The 16403-nt window shown below is 27.9% G+C and overlaps 1 protein-coding gene across 2 annotated transcripts in view; it reads right to left on the minus strand.

Annotated features, from left to right (window-relative positions):
- Positions 1–16026, minus strand: part of LOC136075551 (TM2 domain-containing protein almondex-like) — a 33727-nt gene extending 17701 nt beyond the window's left edge. Inside the window, exons 1-2 of one of the 2 annotated variants that reach the window (XM_065789018.1) lie at positions 15743–16026; positions 13004–13099 (exon numbers count right to left, since the gene is read on the minus strand). In XM_065789018.1, coding sequence (XP_065645090.1) covers positions 13004–13099; positions 15743–15961 — 315 coding nt within the window. In that variant the 5' untranslated portion in view covers positions 15962–16026. The remainder of the gene's footprint in view (positions 1–13003; positions 13100–15742) is intronic. The other variant, XM_065789017.1, reaches the window with a different exon arrangement.
- Positions 16027–16403: the final 377 nt, after the last annotated feature.

Genomic DNA, 16403 nt, shown 5'->3' on the forward strand with positions numbered 1-16403 from the left:
CAAATAAACGTTTTTAAAAAAACCCACGAAAACGCAAATTTAATTGACCAGAATGTTTTAAAAACATTCTGAATGTTTTTAACAATATAAACAATGCTTTTATTTTTATTTTTTTTAATAAAATGTTTTTATTTTTAATTTTTTTAATAAAATGTTTTTATTTTTATTTTTTTAACTGTAAATCATGCGCGGAGTATTGCTACATCGACTATCTTATAGCCTGACTCGCAAGGGAGTGCTGCTATATCGACTGACAAATAGCCTGACTCGCAAGGGAGTGCTGCTACATCGACTGACAAATAGCCTGACTCGCAAGGGAGTGCTGCTACATCTACTATCTTTTAGCCTGACCTGCAAGGGAGTGTTGCTACATCGACTGAGGGTTTGGTTGGGGCAGGCAGTCCATCAATTAATAAAAAAAAATAATTCCGGTCTTGCATTTTAATTTTTACTTTTTGTCAACAAAATATGGAAAAAACTTTCGGACAACATCTACAGGTTGTATATATATGCTTATATATATATATATGTATATATAAACATATTTACACATATATATGTATATCTATATATATGTTTATATATATATATATGTTTATATATATATATATATATATATGCTTATATATATATATATATATAGAACCCTTAGATGTTGTCCGAAAGTTTTTTCCATATTTTGTTGACAAAAAGTAAAAATTAAAATGCAAGACCGGATTTTTTTTTTTTAATACAGATAGACTGCCTGCCCCAACCAAACCCTCAGTCGATGTAGCAACACTCCCTTGCGGGTCAGGCTATTTGTCAGTCGATGTAGCAGCACTCCCTTGCGAGTCAGGCTATTTGTCAGTCGATGTAGCAGCACTCCCTTGCGAGTCAGGCTATTTGTCAGTCGATGTAGCAGCACTCCCTTGCGAGTCAGGCTATAAGATAGTCGATGTAGCAACACTCCGCGCATGATTTACAGTAAAAAAAATAAAAATAAAAACATTTTATTAAAAAAAATAAAAATAAAAACATTTTATTAAAAAAAATAAAAATAAAAACATTGTTTATATTGTTAAAAACATTCAGAATGTTTTAAAAACATTCAGAATGTTTTTAAAAACATTCTGGTCAATTAAATTTGCGTTTTTGTGGTTTTTTTATATAACAATTAATTTGTAATTAAATTAATGGTTTTGACTTTCCTCCAACACGAAAATGTTGGACGAAAGTCAAAAGTAATTAAAAGTGACGTATGTGTTGGCGTAAGAATCACTTTTTTCTTTCCGCTCTTCCCAAAGCCAACAAACTATAGATCTCTCTCTCTCTCTCTATATATATATATATATATATGCATATATATATATATATATATATATATATATATATATATATATATATATATATATATATATATATATATATATATATATATATATATATATATATATATATATGTATATATGTGTATATATAACACATCGCTCAATAAGTCCGTAGGATGACATATAGATGGCAACACAAATACCGAATCCGTATTGTTTTTAGAAAGTACCAACCTTCAAACGATATCTGTCAAAGTTTCATGACAATCGGACCATTATTTACCAAGTTAGTGTGTGAACGATTGAATCAACTTTTGTGAATTGAAAAAAATGGAAAAATCAGAATTTCGTGTGCTCATTAAGCATTGCTTTTTGATGGGAAAAAACACGGTGCAGACCAAACAATGGCTTGATAAGTGTTATTCGGACTCCTCTCCATCGAGGCAAATGGTTGAAAAGTGGTTTGCTGACTTTAAACGTGGTCGTACAAACACCGATGATGCTGAACGCTCCGGTCACCCAAATTCGGCAGTTACTGAGGAAAACATCAAAAAAATCCGTAAAATCGTCTTATCCGACCGCAAATTGAAATTGAAGGAGATTGCCGAGGCCATAAAGATATCAGAAGGCAGTGTGTTTACAATATTACACGAACATTTGGGTATGAGAAAGCTTTGTTCGAAATGGGTGCCGCGTTTGCTAACACCGGACCAAAAACAACAACAAATCGATGATTCTGAAGCATGTCTGGCACTATTTCACCGAGATAAAAAGGATTTTTTGCGTCGCTACGTCACAATGGATGAAACATGGATCCACCATTTCACTCCTGAGTCAAATCGACAGTCGGCTGAGTGGACACCAGCAGGTGAAAGCCGCCCAAAGCGCCCAAAAGCTCAAACTTCTGCTGGCAAGGTTATGGCCTCCATATTTTGGGATAGCCATGGTATATTGTTCATTGATTATCTTGAGAAAGGTAAAACGATCAACAGCGAATATTACATGGCATTATTGGAACGATTGAAGGCTGTAATTGACGAAAAGCGACCGCACATGAAGAAGAAAGAAATTCTCTTTCATCAAGACAATGCACCGTGTCACAAGTCAATGAAAACAATGGTAAAAATGAATGAATTACACTTCGAATTGTTGCCCCATCCACCATACTCGCCTGATTTGGCCCCCAGCGATTATTGGCTGTTCTCAGATCTCAAAAGGATGCTCCAGGGAAAGAGATTTGGATCGAATGAGGAGGTCATCGCCGAAACTGAAGCATATTTTGAAGGAAAAGATAAATCGTTCTACAAACATGGTATCGAAAAGTTAGAGAAGCGCTGGAATGACTGTATCGCCTTAAAAGGAGACTATGTTGATGAATAAAATCAAATTATGTCAAAATGTTGTTGTTTTATTAGCTATCCTACGGACTTATTAAGCGATGTGTTATATGTATATTAGACCAGTTCAAAAATTTTTTTTTTTAATAGTTAAGTGGCTAGATGTTTAAATGTTGTTAATTGATGAAAAAAATCATTAAAGTTTCAAAGCATTATTCCAATATTTAGTATCAGCTCAATTAAGTCTACTTTTCAATGGGGTCCTAAAATTAAAAAAAAAACGTTTCTTAAAAGTAGGTCAACCTGGTACTCAAAAAAGCAAAATAATATATAAATTTCAAAAATAATAATTGTTTTATAAAAATCAATTAAAAATTTTTATTTTTATTAAAAACTTGTAAAAATGTACTCATTTCATTTCCTGTTAAAAAACCATAGTTTTTGTGCAATTAAATCTAAAATAATAATTGCAGTATGAAATTATTATTTTTTTTGAAATTTTTATATAATTTTGCTACTTTTAAGACCCAAAATGACATACTTTTGAAAAAACTTCTTTTTTTAAAATAATAGGGACCTGCTAAAAAGTAAAGTTAATTGAGTTGTCCCTAAAACACATTATTTAAGTTTGCAATTTTGAACTCATTTTCCTGACCATATACCACATCAAATCAAAGGGTAGCCCAAATAAAGTTCAAAATTTTTTATTTTTATATACAATTTTGAAATGGTCTAATGTATATATATATATATATATATATATATATATATATATATATATATATATATATATATATATATATATATATATATGTAGACCACACGGGTAAAACCACAGATGTCACATTTTTCTCATTTTGAGAAAAATGAAATTTAGTGTTTAGTGACATTAGATATCTGTTTGGTAATATATTTAATTAAAAGTATACTTTTATGACATTTTAGTCCTAACACAATATATAAATGCAGTTTTTGTGCTAAATACAAGAACTATTTATTCACAGCGTTCTTTTGAAAACAAGACACTCATTTTGGACATCTGTGATTTTTCCGTTGTAAATTCATAAACTCATAAACCACGTTCGCTTATAACCTTTTAGAGTACTTATATTTTTAAAGGTAGATGGTAACACATTGTAATATACAACCACAACGTACTAAGTGTGTGATGAGATAATAAAGCCATCCCCCCCCCCCTATTTCTTTTCATAAAAAAATTCAAATAAAAAATTATATGAAACCTTTTTTAATAAATAGCATTGCTACCTTATCACTTTCCTAACCTCATCTATTTACCATATATGATTCCATGGTGTCTGTGTTTCATCACTTTATATCAAGTTTGTATAAACCATACAAAAAACAACTGTGAACAACACGAAAATAAAAATGTGTTTTTTTAATTTTAAAGAAAAATAAAATAAATTTTTCAAAAAAATGATAAAATATTATCAAATGTCTTACTTATAAAATGTTTAGCTTCAATAAGTCTTAAAAAATTTTAACAAAAAAGAGGCAACAGAGCTATGTATGCTTATTTCAGTTTATCAGGCACTTTGATCTTTGATCAAAACATATGGGATGTAACACACATAAAACTAAATATTTCCAGTTTCCCATATAATCAAATTTTAAGTAGCCTTTAATATTTCGATTTCTCAAAAAGAACATGTCTTAAATGAACAAACAACTAAGAAGTTTGGCTTTGAAACTCTGCAAATTTCAGAAATTTTTTTGTATCATGTTTATATATAATACTAGCATGAGTTACCCGGCGTTGCCCGGGCCAATATTTAAACTGGCTTACCTGATATCTGTACACAAAAATGGGCCCAAAAAATGGTCCCCTCTGATCCCGGGGTCAGGGGGCCCATTTTTGGGCCCCCTTGACCCCGGGGATCGGGGTCAAAACCCAGCTAAGAACCTTCTCCCCTCGAGGACTACCCCCATGCCAAATTTCATCGAGATCGGTCCGGCGGTTTGGATTTCTATAGAGAACAAACAAACAAACACACACACACATTGCCTTTTATATATATAGAAGAAGAAGAAGACAAACAAACAAACACACACAAACACACATTGCCCTTTATATATATAGCTGGAGTTACCCGGCGTTGCCCGGGCCAATATTTAAACTGGCTTACCTGATATCTGTACACAAAAATGGGCCCAAAAATGGGCCTAAAAAATCGGCCCAAAAAATGGTCCCCCCTGACCCCGGGGTCAAAACCCAGCTAAGAACCTTCTCCCCCTCGAGGACTACCCCCATGCCAAATTTCATTGAGATCGGTCCGGCGGTTTGGATTTCTATAGAGAACAAACAAACAAACAAACACACACACACATTGCCCTTTATATATATAGAAGATTGAGCTGTTATGGTTTTTTGTGAGATCGTCTAGTGTTTCTGCCAGAAACTTTTGATTTGCAATGACCATGTTTCTGCCACATTCTTTAGAGGTGTCATGCCTATACAGAATGTGACAGTTTTATTTGGTAATGAAACAGTAATGCTGTCAAGTTTTTCAGTTTTATGAACTAGATAATTAAATCAATCTAAAACTTTTTATTTTATATTTTGCCTAGCACATAAATTGCAAATCAATTTGATATCCTTTACATTTGAGATAATTAATAATTTAAAATCATGCAGCATAGAGCATACATCATCTGACCATCTGTGTCCAACGGTTTCATCATAGCAATAAAAATATAATTTTTGAGTTGAAAGTATATTAGTGTTTAGAAAATAAAACAGCTGTTGCCTGGAATAGTATACATATTGGTTTCAAACATTTAGACTTTTTTTTGTGTGGGAAATCCAAGCAAATTACTTCACAATTAAAAGCGTGATGAGTTGGAGGATATGTAGCTCTTTCCCTCTAATAAACCATTTAAGCTTTTCTCTGATGGAGCTGGAGCATATTGATGAATAACATATATATATATATATACATACATACATATATATATATATATATATATATATACATATATATATATATATATATATATATATATATATATATATATATATATCTATCTATCTATCTATCTATATCTATCTATCTATATATATATATATATATATATATATATATATATATATATATATATATATATATATATATATATATATATATATATATATATATATATGTATATATATGTAGATATATATCTATATATATATATACATATATGCATATATTTATATATATATATGCATATATATATATATATATATATATATATATATATATATATATATATATATATATATATATATATATATATATATATATATATATATATATATATATATATATATATATGTATATATATGTAGATATATATCTATATATCTATATATATATACATACATTTATATATATATATGCATATATATATATATATATATATATATATATATATATATATATATGCATATATTTATATATATATATGCATATATATATATATATATATATATATGCATATATTTATATATATATATGCATATATATATATATATATGTATATATATGTAGATATATATCTATATATCTATATATATATACATATATTTTTATATATATATGCATATATATATATATATATATATATATATATATATATACATATATTTTTATATATATATGCATATATATATATATATATATATATATATATATATATATATATATATATATATATATATATATATACATATATATATATAGGACCTATTCTAGAAAAAAAAATTGGGCAGCGGTACCCCTCCATCCCAGAGGAATTTAACAGAAAATAGGCAGGAATTTAACAGAGGAATTTAACAGAAAAACTTTTTTGGTCTTGAAAAATTCATTCACAAGGGTTGAAGTGTGCTTTGGGTTATTGTACTGCTGAAAAATCCTTTGGGTCATTCAATATCTTTTGGGTCATTGTCCTGCTGAAAAATCCTCAAGGCATTTTGTCTTTAGCATGTGGTAGCCTTAATGATATCTTTGTACATATTTTTGTCCATTATGCCATCAATCAAATGGAGAGGACTGACACAATCTCTATTGAAGCAACCCCAGACAATGTTTCCACCTCCATGCTTTACTGTTGGTAGCTGGTATTTAGGATCATTTCTATGGCCTTTTGGTCAATGAACATATCTAATATCATCAGATCCAAATAACATAAACTTAGATTTATCACTAAAAAGTACTTTCGGGCATTATTTTCTTGACCAATTCAAATGTTCATTAGCAAATCTCAAGCATGCTTTTAGATTTTTTATAAAAATTAAAGGTTTTTTTGTGGGACCTCTTCCAAATAGATTTGCGGACCTTAAACGACACTTGGTTGTGTCAACACTACATTTTACATTATAAAATTCATTCATTTCAGCATTTAAAAAGACAGCATTTTTAGGTGGATCATAGTTTATATATATGTACATATATATATACATATATATATATATATATATATATATATATATATATATAATATATATATATATATATATATATATATATATATATATATATATATATATATATATATATATATATATACACATATATATATAAACTAATTCACTTCCAATATATAACTAATTCACTTCCAACAAGATTGCAAGCAACCACTATTAAGTTATGAGTTACTAAAAAATAAAGGATAGGGTTAAAGAACAAGGAAACAGTTATCTGAAGACTTAAGTTAGAAGAAAAGTTATAGGTTGTATGAATAAAGAAAAAATGAAAATGGGTGAGAGTTTTGAGGTTTTGTTGATGTGCAAAGAAAAAACTTGATGGATACAAATTTGTTTAGCATGAAGGGAAAGATAGAGTAAAGGGGGTTTGCTGAATGATAAGCCTAGCGATAATTAGTTTTTGTTGATCAAACTAGAGATGATAGCTTGTTTGAGCAGCAATAATGGAAGTATTTTTAGAAAAAAGAAAGTAAATAACTGAGTTAAAATTCATAACCACTGCAGACCCTAAGCTGTTACAGAAGAGAGATCAGATTAAAGATCGGATGCTTGTTCAATGCAATCAAAAAGTGAAGACTTTTTGTCAAGACAAGATTATATAGCAGGCCTTGTTAAAAAGGGTTACGAATTTTACATACAAAATGGTGATTTCACCTAGGCCTTAAGCCATTTATGTTACGCTAAAACCTTTTTCAATTATATTATTTAAACAGTCTTTTTTTAAGTAGTTTATGTGGAAAACATTAAGCAGTAATTAATTGTTGTAAAAAACATTTTCACCTCAATTGTGAAATTTTATTTTAGATAAAAAAAACAGATAGTTAAACAATTTTTTCTCTACTTTCCTTTTTTAAAAATCTAATTTAATTTATATTTATTTTAATTTATTTTATTATACCTAAATTTAATTTATTGTTAAATAATTATAAATTTAAACTCATTTTATTACATTTTTTTTCCCTACTAAAAATTCAAAACTATGTTAAAAAAAAAAAGAAACTTGTTTTTATTAAATTTAATTCAAGTTACATTAAAATGTTTATTTTGTTTAATTACTTATAGATCCAAATAAATAAATTTTTTTTATCTTGTTACAAAAGTGCTAATATACAAAAGTGCTTAGTGCACCTATAAATCTATGTAAATGCATTGCCAGATAAACCACAATCAAGCCTACAGGCAAAATTATTTTAGAGAACTTTTTAAATAAACTTTATATAACAAATTTAAAAAACACGATTTTTTTTAGTTTTGATATTGCCTTTTAACAAAAGATTTTTCTTTATCATTAATTTTTTAGATTGATCATAGAATGAACATCAATTAGAAATGATTAACTAGTTTATGAATAGTATGCGAAAAAATTTTAAAAGCCAAAATGTTAAAAAATAAAATGCTGATTTTTTAAGAAATTCAACCATAAACAATTGTTCCCTCATTTTAAAAAAGAAATTGTGAGAAAGCAAACATAAGGCAAATGTTTTAAGAAATAAATAGTATAAGTTTAAATAAGTATAAATTTTAATAAGGAAATTTTTTTCAAATACCATATTTAAATTTTATAATTTTTTAATAACAATATTGTTTAATTTAAAAATATTTTATAAATCTTTTATAAAGATAAAGACTTCATATGATTTTTAACAGGGCTTCAAATTATATTTAAAAACAATGCGGTACTTTAAAATACGCAACTGACTGATTTAACTTTTAACAATGTATATATGTTTACTGAGTAAAGTTACATTTACACATGTTACGCCTTTTTATTATACAGCAAAATCTCATAACAAGGCCTGATATAGTATAAAGTTGTGTTGTCAGCATATAGAGCCACTTTTGATATAAGGTTGCCAGAAAGATTGTTGTTGTAAACAAGAAACAATACAGCAGCAAAGTTAGAACATAGCGATACCCTTAAAGTTATTGGAAATAAAGGTGGAGGCCTTCAAGAATAACTTAAATAATGCTATTAGAAAGAAATGATTTAATAATCTCAAAGTCTTTAGATAAAGAAACTAATAATAGAGAGTACTAATTGCAGAATAGTTGGTGAGGTTAGTGTGTTTTCTTGAAATAACTAAACAATTTTGGCAACTTTTCCTTTTAAGGTTTGTATAAATATGTAAAGATATTGTATGCCAGCATATAAATATGTAAGGATATTGTATGCCAGCACATAAACATGTAAGGATATAGTATTTCAACATATAAATATGTAAGGATATTGTATGCCAGCATATGAATAGCAAACATATACGTTTTTACCCCTCCCCAATCGAGGTGGTAGTAAACTTTACATTTTAACCTCTTTAAAACACTAAAACGTTTTTAATGAAATTTAAATTCTATCAATAAACTTTGATTTGATTTAAGAACACACAAAAAATTTTTAAAAAACTATTATTCCCCTCACACCCATTAGATATAGGGTCTAGGGTTGACACAGTGTGTTGAGCAAAAAATAGCAAAAGGATTCAACTTGAATCCTTTTGCTTGATTTTTTGTTTTTTTTGTTTTTTTTGTTATTCACCTCCCCAAGGCCTGGAAGGCCATTACAGATAAGGAGGCTACTTAATAGTGGTTATAACCGTCTCTCAACTCTATAACTCTGAAACACGAACCTTGACGAACAAGGCCGCTGCGCGGAAAAACAAGTTGAGCGCGGTACTACCAGGGACGTGGTGGGAATCGAACTCGGAACCTCTCGCTTATGAAGCGAGCGCTTTACCACTACACCACTACCGCATTCAACATTCAACAGAAAAGACACAATCAGAAAAGGCAAAAAATCTGAAACAAAAAACAACCTAATCTGTATTAAACATGTATTAAAACAAAAATAAAACCTAATCAATTTCAAAATTTAAGTTAACTTCATATAAGGGCAGGAAGTGTTCAGTTTTGAGCAGGCTTCTTCTAAAATTTTTCTAGAGTGATTAATTTTAAGCAGGGCACTATTATAAGAGTAGAATGGAAACTCCTATTAAAAGAAGATTAGTTTTTAAAATTATCAATCTTAAAATATTTATAACTTTTCAAACACGATATTAGTTGCATAGTCTAAACATATTATATTTTTATAAAATCATAAAAATAAATATTATTAAGATTTTAAGAGTTGAAATAAGGATCTAAAAAATCAAAAAAATAAGTGAAATAAAAAAAGAATGTAATTTGATAGAAGCTGTTAATCGGCTTAATTAAACCACAATTAAAAACTCTCTAACAAGTCTTTATAAAGTCATTAAGAACAGTACTCTTCATAATATGAATAAACATTAATACTCTTCATAATATGAATATACATTAATACTCTTCATAATATGAATATACATTAATACAAAAATAAAGTTGCAGTAGTGGTGTAGTGGTAGAGCGCTCGCTTCATAAGCGAGAGGTTCCGAGTTCCATTCCCACAACGTCCCTGGTAGTACCGGTCTCACCTTGTTTCTCCGCGCAGCAGCCTTGTTCGTCAAGGTTCGTGTTTTAGAGTTATAGAGTTGGGAGAATGTTATAACCACAGCCTCCTCATCTGTAGTGGCCTTTCTGGCCCTGGCGAGGTTAATTACAAAAAATGTCAATATGTCAATATTTTTATAACAAATCTTAAACTGAATATAACTAGAAATATACATTAAGATCTTTTTAATAGCATTTTAATAGCTTAATAAACTGGGCTAAAATATTTTGAATGATTTAAAGATTTCACTTTTCTTCTTTCATAGTTTCCACAATTTAGGTAAGAACTACTGAGTCAAAATCTTTGTAAAAATTTTAAGTATTCAATATTTTTTGGAGACTTGAAATTTTTGAAAGACTTGTTTGTTGACTTAAAAGGAGGAGAAATTTTAAAAAAGCCTGAAATTTCTAAAAACATCAAAACACTGGGAGAAATTTTTTGCATAATGTCATGATTGAGATACTCATGTTATTAATGTACTCAGGTAATAAGTCCTAATAAGCTGCGGATGGTCTGAAAAAACAAAAATAAGATAATAATCAACTAGCAACTTTGTCAATATATAAAACTATTAGGTTGGTGCAAAAGAAAATTCGTCAAAATTAAGAAGTCATTCGCCATCAAAATAATTTCCTTGGCTATCTATGACCTTTTGCCATTTTGTGACCAACTGACGAATTCCATCTCTGTAAAAAGACTGGGGCTTTGCTTCGAAATAGGCATCTAGCTGATTTTGTAAATCTTGATTAAAAAATGTTCCATTGAACGGAACAAATGGTAATCTGATGGTGCCCTGTCTGGTGAATACGCAGGATGCGGCAAGAATTCCAAGACTAGTTCTAAAATAGTTTCCTTGGTCCTCATTGCCACATAGGGTTTGAGCATTGTCATGCAGCAATATGCTTTACGGTTTCCATTACCCAGTCCAGACCTTTTTTCTACGATTTTTTCATTCAAATGTCTCAATTGTTGCGAGTAGCATACAGCATTAATAGTTTGCTTCAGTTTCAGCAGTTGATAGTATATTATACCTTTCATATCCCACCATACACCAAGCATTATCTTCTTTCGATGAATATCAGGTTTAGGTGAGGCAGATGCTGATTGACTAGGACTCAACCACTGTTTTTTGTGGAAGGATTGTCATAATAAACCCACTTTTCATCATCTGTTACAATTTTCCTCAAAAAGTACTTTTTTTTGTACTAAACCATATGAGAAATACAGGTGCTCAAACGTTGCATTTTGTTGTTTGCAGTCAAGTCATGTGGGACCCATTTTCAGACCTTTTGAACCTTTTTTCATGTCTTAAAACAGTTAAATGATCAACTCCAAGTTGTTCTACTAATTCTTGAGTCGATTGCGTGTTTCCAGTTCCTGTAACCTTCCTGAACGTTCTTTGTCTTCAGGATAAAAATCTCCGCTGCAAAACTTAGCAAATCACTTCTGGCAAATGCGAACATTTAGAGCATCCACACCATAAACAGAACAAATCGCTTCTGTCGCTTTTGTTGCATTTTTACCCTGCAAAAATTCGTACAACATGCAATGTCTAAAATGTATTTTTTCTATGGACATTTTCTAAAAAAGAATTATATGTATACAATGTTATTAAAAAACAGGAATTTATAATTTAAAATGTGCAAAAACAATTGCTCTTTTAACTAATATATATATTGTTTGCATTTGCACTACGCATGTGCATTATATTTGACTTCGAAATTATGCGAATTTACTTTTGCACCAACCTAATACCTAGTTTTAGTTAAATGCTTAGATGTGTGCTTCTTTAGATGTATGCTTCTTTAGATGATAGAATTTTGGATGTTTTAATTTCATTATAACAACTTTTATTTTCATTATAACATCTTCATATATTTTATAAAAAGTAGCTGTTTTAAGCTTAAGTCATTTCAGCTATTTCAGAGTTTTACTTATTGAAAATTAAAACATCTTGATTCATTTGTGCTTGTTGCAAGAAAGTTTTAAAAATTCATTAAAAAGTCAAAAATATATAAGGAGTTTCTTTTCACTCTTATTAATTACAGCATTTTAAATACAGCATCAAAGTATGTTTATATTATTTATAAACACACAAAACTAAAAAAACCAAAAAAAATTCTTTGCTAAAATTTTAAAATACGTGTGTGCCGCTAAGAAAAAAAAAGAAGCCGCTAAACTGAAAAGATGATTGATATTTTCTCTTCATATTTTGCTATAGTTACAATATTATCTCAAGATTATGTTCAATATTTGAAAATACCACTTCATATTGCACAAAATCTTTATACTTTTATGATATTAGATTCCTAATCTTTTGTTTTACAGAAAATCATATTTTTTCGCTAAATTGATTTTAGAAAGATTCAAATATTTCTTATTTAAAGCATATGATTAACTTTACCTTACAATGTACAGGTAATTCACAGTCTTGTGCTTCCTTAGAAAGTTGATAACAGTAATAACAAGGAACTTCTAACAACTGGAATGCTTTATCACCCTTAAATAATAAAACTATTAAAATGACAATATGAAGTAGTAAATAATACTTATATTTATAAATTTATAAATTAGTATTTATAAATTTATATTCCTAAAATTTTTATTATTTATCATTTTTAAACAAAATTAAATAATATTTAACAAAATAATAATTAACAAGCAATAGAGTAAAAAATATAAAATTTTTTATTTGGCAGGTAATATTACAAATAATAAACATATTTAATATGGAGAAATATGACATTGGAAAAAGTCTTAACATTCATTGCCACAAAACTGGATTTTCTAGAAAACAAGGTTTTATTCAATTCAAAGATCTTTCTTGTGAAAAACAAAAAGAAATAATATGGCCAGCAAAACTAAAGGAAAAATTTTTTTTAATATGATTTCAATTAATGGGCAGAGTTGGTCAGAGACCCCCTGGCCCTCCCTTGGCCCATGACTACAAAATTTCTAAGCTAGTCAATAAATCACACAATTTTATGTTTATTTGATTATTCAAATAAATGTTTTAAAAAACATTTCAATTGCTTTTGTTAAAAAATTTAAATTTTACTAAAAAGACACAATTTTTAAACGCAAATTTTGGTCAAGTAGTAGAGAGACAATTGATGAATCTAATTTTTTTCAGTAGACCTAAGATAAAATAATGATATACAATTAAACTTTTTATTCGGGATTTTGGGCCACGGTCTTCCTTTTACTTCCAAAAATCATAAATTTACTAGTCAACAATTTTGAAAAAATTGGATAAACGAGCCATTTCCTGAGACAATCAAGTCTTGAGGGTTATATTTTTGGATTCCACAAGTAAAAATCTATTGGGGTACCAAATTTTAGGAAATTTCCCCAAGCCATTATGAAGATACTATATGTCAAAGTTGCTGATAATCACTAAAATGCTGAGTCAGCATTATTTTAACTGATGATATCTCTGGAACCCATGTGTATTTTTAACTAAAATTTCTGCAGTTATTTTTTTAATATGGTCTACAAGTGAGGTAAAAATGAACAAATTCTGAGATGTAAGGGTGTCGAAAATGTTTTTGTTTTTTTAATGATTTCATATGGAATTACTCTACTACTAAACTTCATTTCCACTATTATTATTATTATACTATTATTATTATTTTTATTATTATTTTACTATTATTACTATTATTGTTATTGTTTTTTTTTTTCCTAAAGAATATTTTACTATTATTAATCTTATCATTATTACATTTATAATAATTTAATAAATAATATTTCAATAATTGCTCTGTTCTTTTACAAACATTGAGCGCTCCATTTTGTAGAATACATTTAAAATTATTTGTATATATATTAGGCTACTTATTAACATTTGCTGAGCACTCTTAAATGTATTTTAACATTCTGTATGAAAATGGTATATAAAAAACTAATAATTCAACTGAAAAACATCCCTATACTATATAAAAAAATTTATACTATTACTTTGATTGAAAAAGTTGAGCATTTTGTAAAAAGAATTTGTCGGAAAGCATATTTCCAACTAATTAATTGCATTTTCAAAATTTTCAGGAGCTTTTCAAAATTTTCAGGAGCAACAAAAGAATTTGTTGGGAAGCCCCTAAAAATTTGGTAAATTTAAAGTTATTCCAAAAAAGGTAATTTGTATAATAAAACATTGCTGAAAAACCTTATTTTATTTTAATAAAGAAACTTGGAAAAAAAAAAACACCCATGACTGCTTTAATGTAACAATGGGCAGTTATGATGGAGCAGAAATTTGTATATAAAACACACACACACACACACACACACACACACACACACATTCTGTATGAAAATGGTATATAAAAAACTAATAATGATCTAGGTGTATGTATCATACACCTAGATCAAGGGTGCCACAAGTCAGAAAAAACTGAGAAAATCAGGTTTGAAGTTTTAAGTTTTAATTATTTTTTCCAATTCAGAGTGCCATTTGTATTTGTTATTTTGTAAACATTCGTTTTAGACTTGTGGTATTTTGTCACCATGTACAACACATACTATCAAATGACATTCATAACTCAATATCCATAATTTTTGATTTGTGGTACCCTTGATCTGGGTGTACGATATATATATATATATATATATATATATATATATATATATATATATATATATATATATATATATATATATATATATATATATATTCAAATTTTTTTCATTTTACACTTTGTATTATTTGTAAAGACTTATCAGAAATGAAATACTTATTATAGATGAAACACAGTGTAAAATGAAAAAAATTTGATAAGTGATTTCCTATTAATTTAATTTATTATTGCTCTGTTTTTTCAAAAACATTAAGCACTTTATTTCTTTTAGAATTCCTTTTTAATGTTTCTTGTTAACCTAGTTCATTTAAATTAAAGCATACATTTTAAAACTTTAAGAGCCAATAACATTATACTACTATAATGTTATTGGCTCATTTTTTCACATTTTTTACTTGATTATTACCGATTATTATAATAATTTTATACAATAAAATTATTATAATTTTATTGTTTTAAATTTACTTCTTTAATATTTGAAATTTAACATCTTTTTTTTTGTAAAATATATTTAATTATTTATTATATATAAAAAATTATTATTTGGGACTAGATTTTAAACTAACCAAGCAAAGTGTATTAGAGAGAACAGTGCAATTTCCAACTGTTTTGTCGCCGTAAACACAGTCACGTTTGTAAGAACAATTAATTTTTGTTAAAGGCAACTGATAACAAGGTATACTTTTATACAACTCGATATTTTCTGCAACTGTAATTTTTGATAGAAATATCAGGTCTAAACATGTTACCAAAATTATACAAAAGACTCTACCAAAATCAGCCATCTAAATACATTATTATGTATTTAAAGTATGTTTATATTATTTATAAACACACAAAACTAAAGGTTTTTTTAAAAAAGCAAAAGAGATTTAAAAAAAACTTCTTTGCTAAAATTTTAAAATACGTGCGTGCCGCTAAGAAAAAAAAAGAAGCCGCTAAACTAAAAAATATTATACCGAAAAGATGATTGATTAATTCTCTTCATATTTTGCTATAGTTACAATATTATCTCAAGATTATGTTCAATATTTGAAAATACCACTTCATATTGCACAAAATCTTTCTTTATGTAGATAGCAATAATGCAGATAGATAATATTCAATTATATATATATATATATATGGAATTCGACCCTTAAAAAAGGAAATAAAATACACGAAGTCATTAAATCTCTTTAAAGCAGCAGTCAAACAGCACCTATTTAACTTAAGTGATGTCAACAT

Source organism: Hydra vulgaris, chromosome 01 (assembly GCF_038396675.1).
Source record: "Hydra vulgaris chromosome 01, alternate assembly HydraT2T_AEP".
Classification (NCBI taxonomy): Eukaryota; Metazoa; Cnidaria; class Hydrozoa; order Anthoathecata; family Hydridae; genus Hydra; species Hydra vulgaris.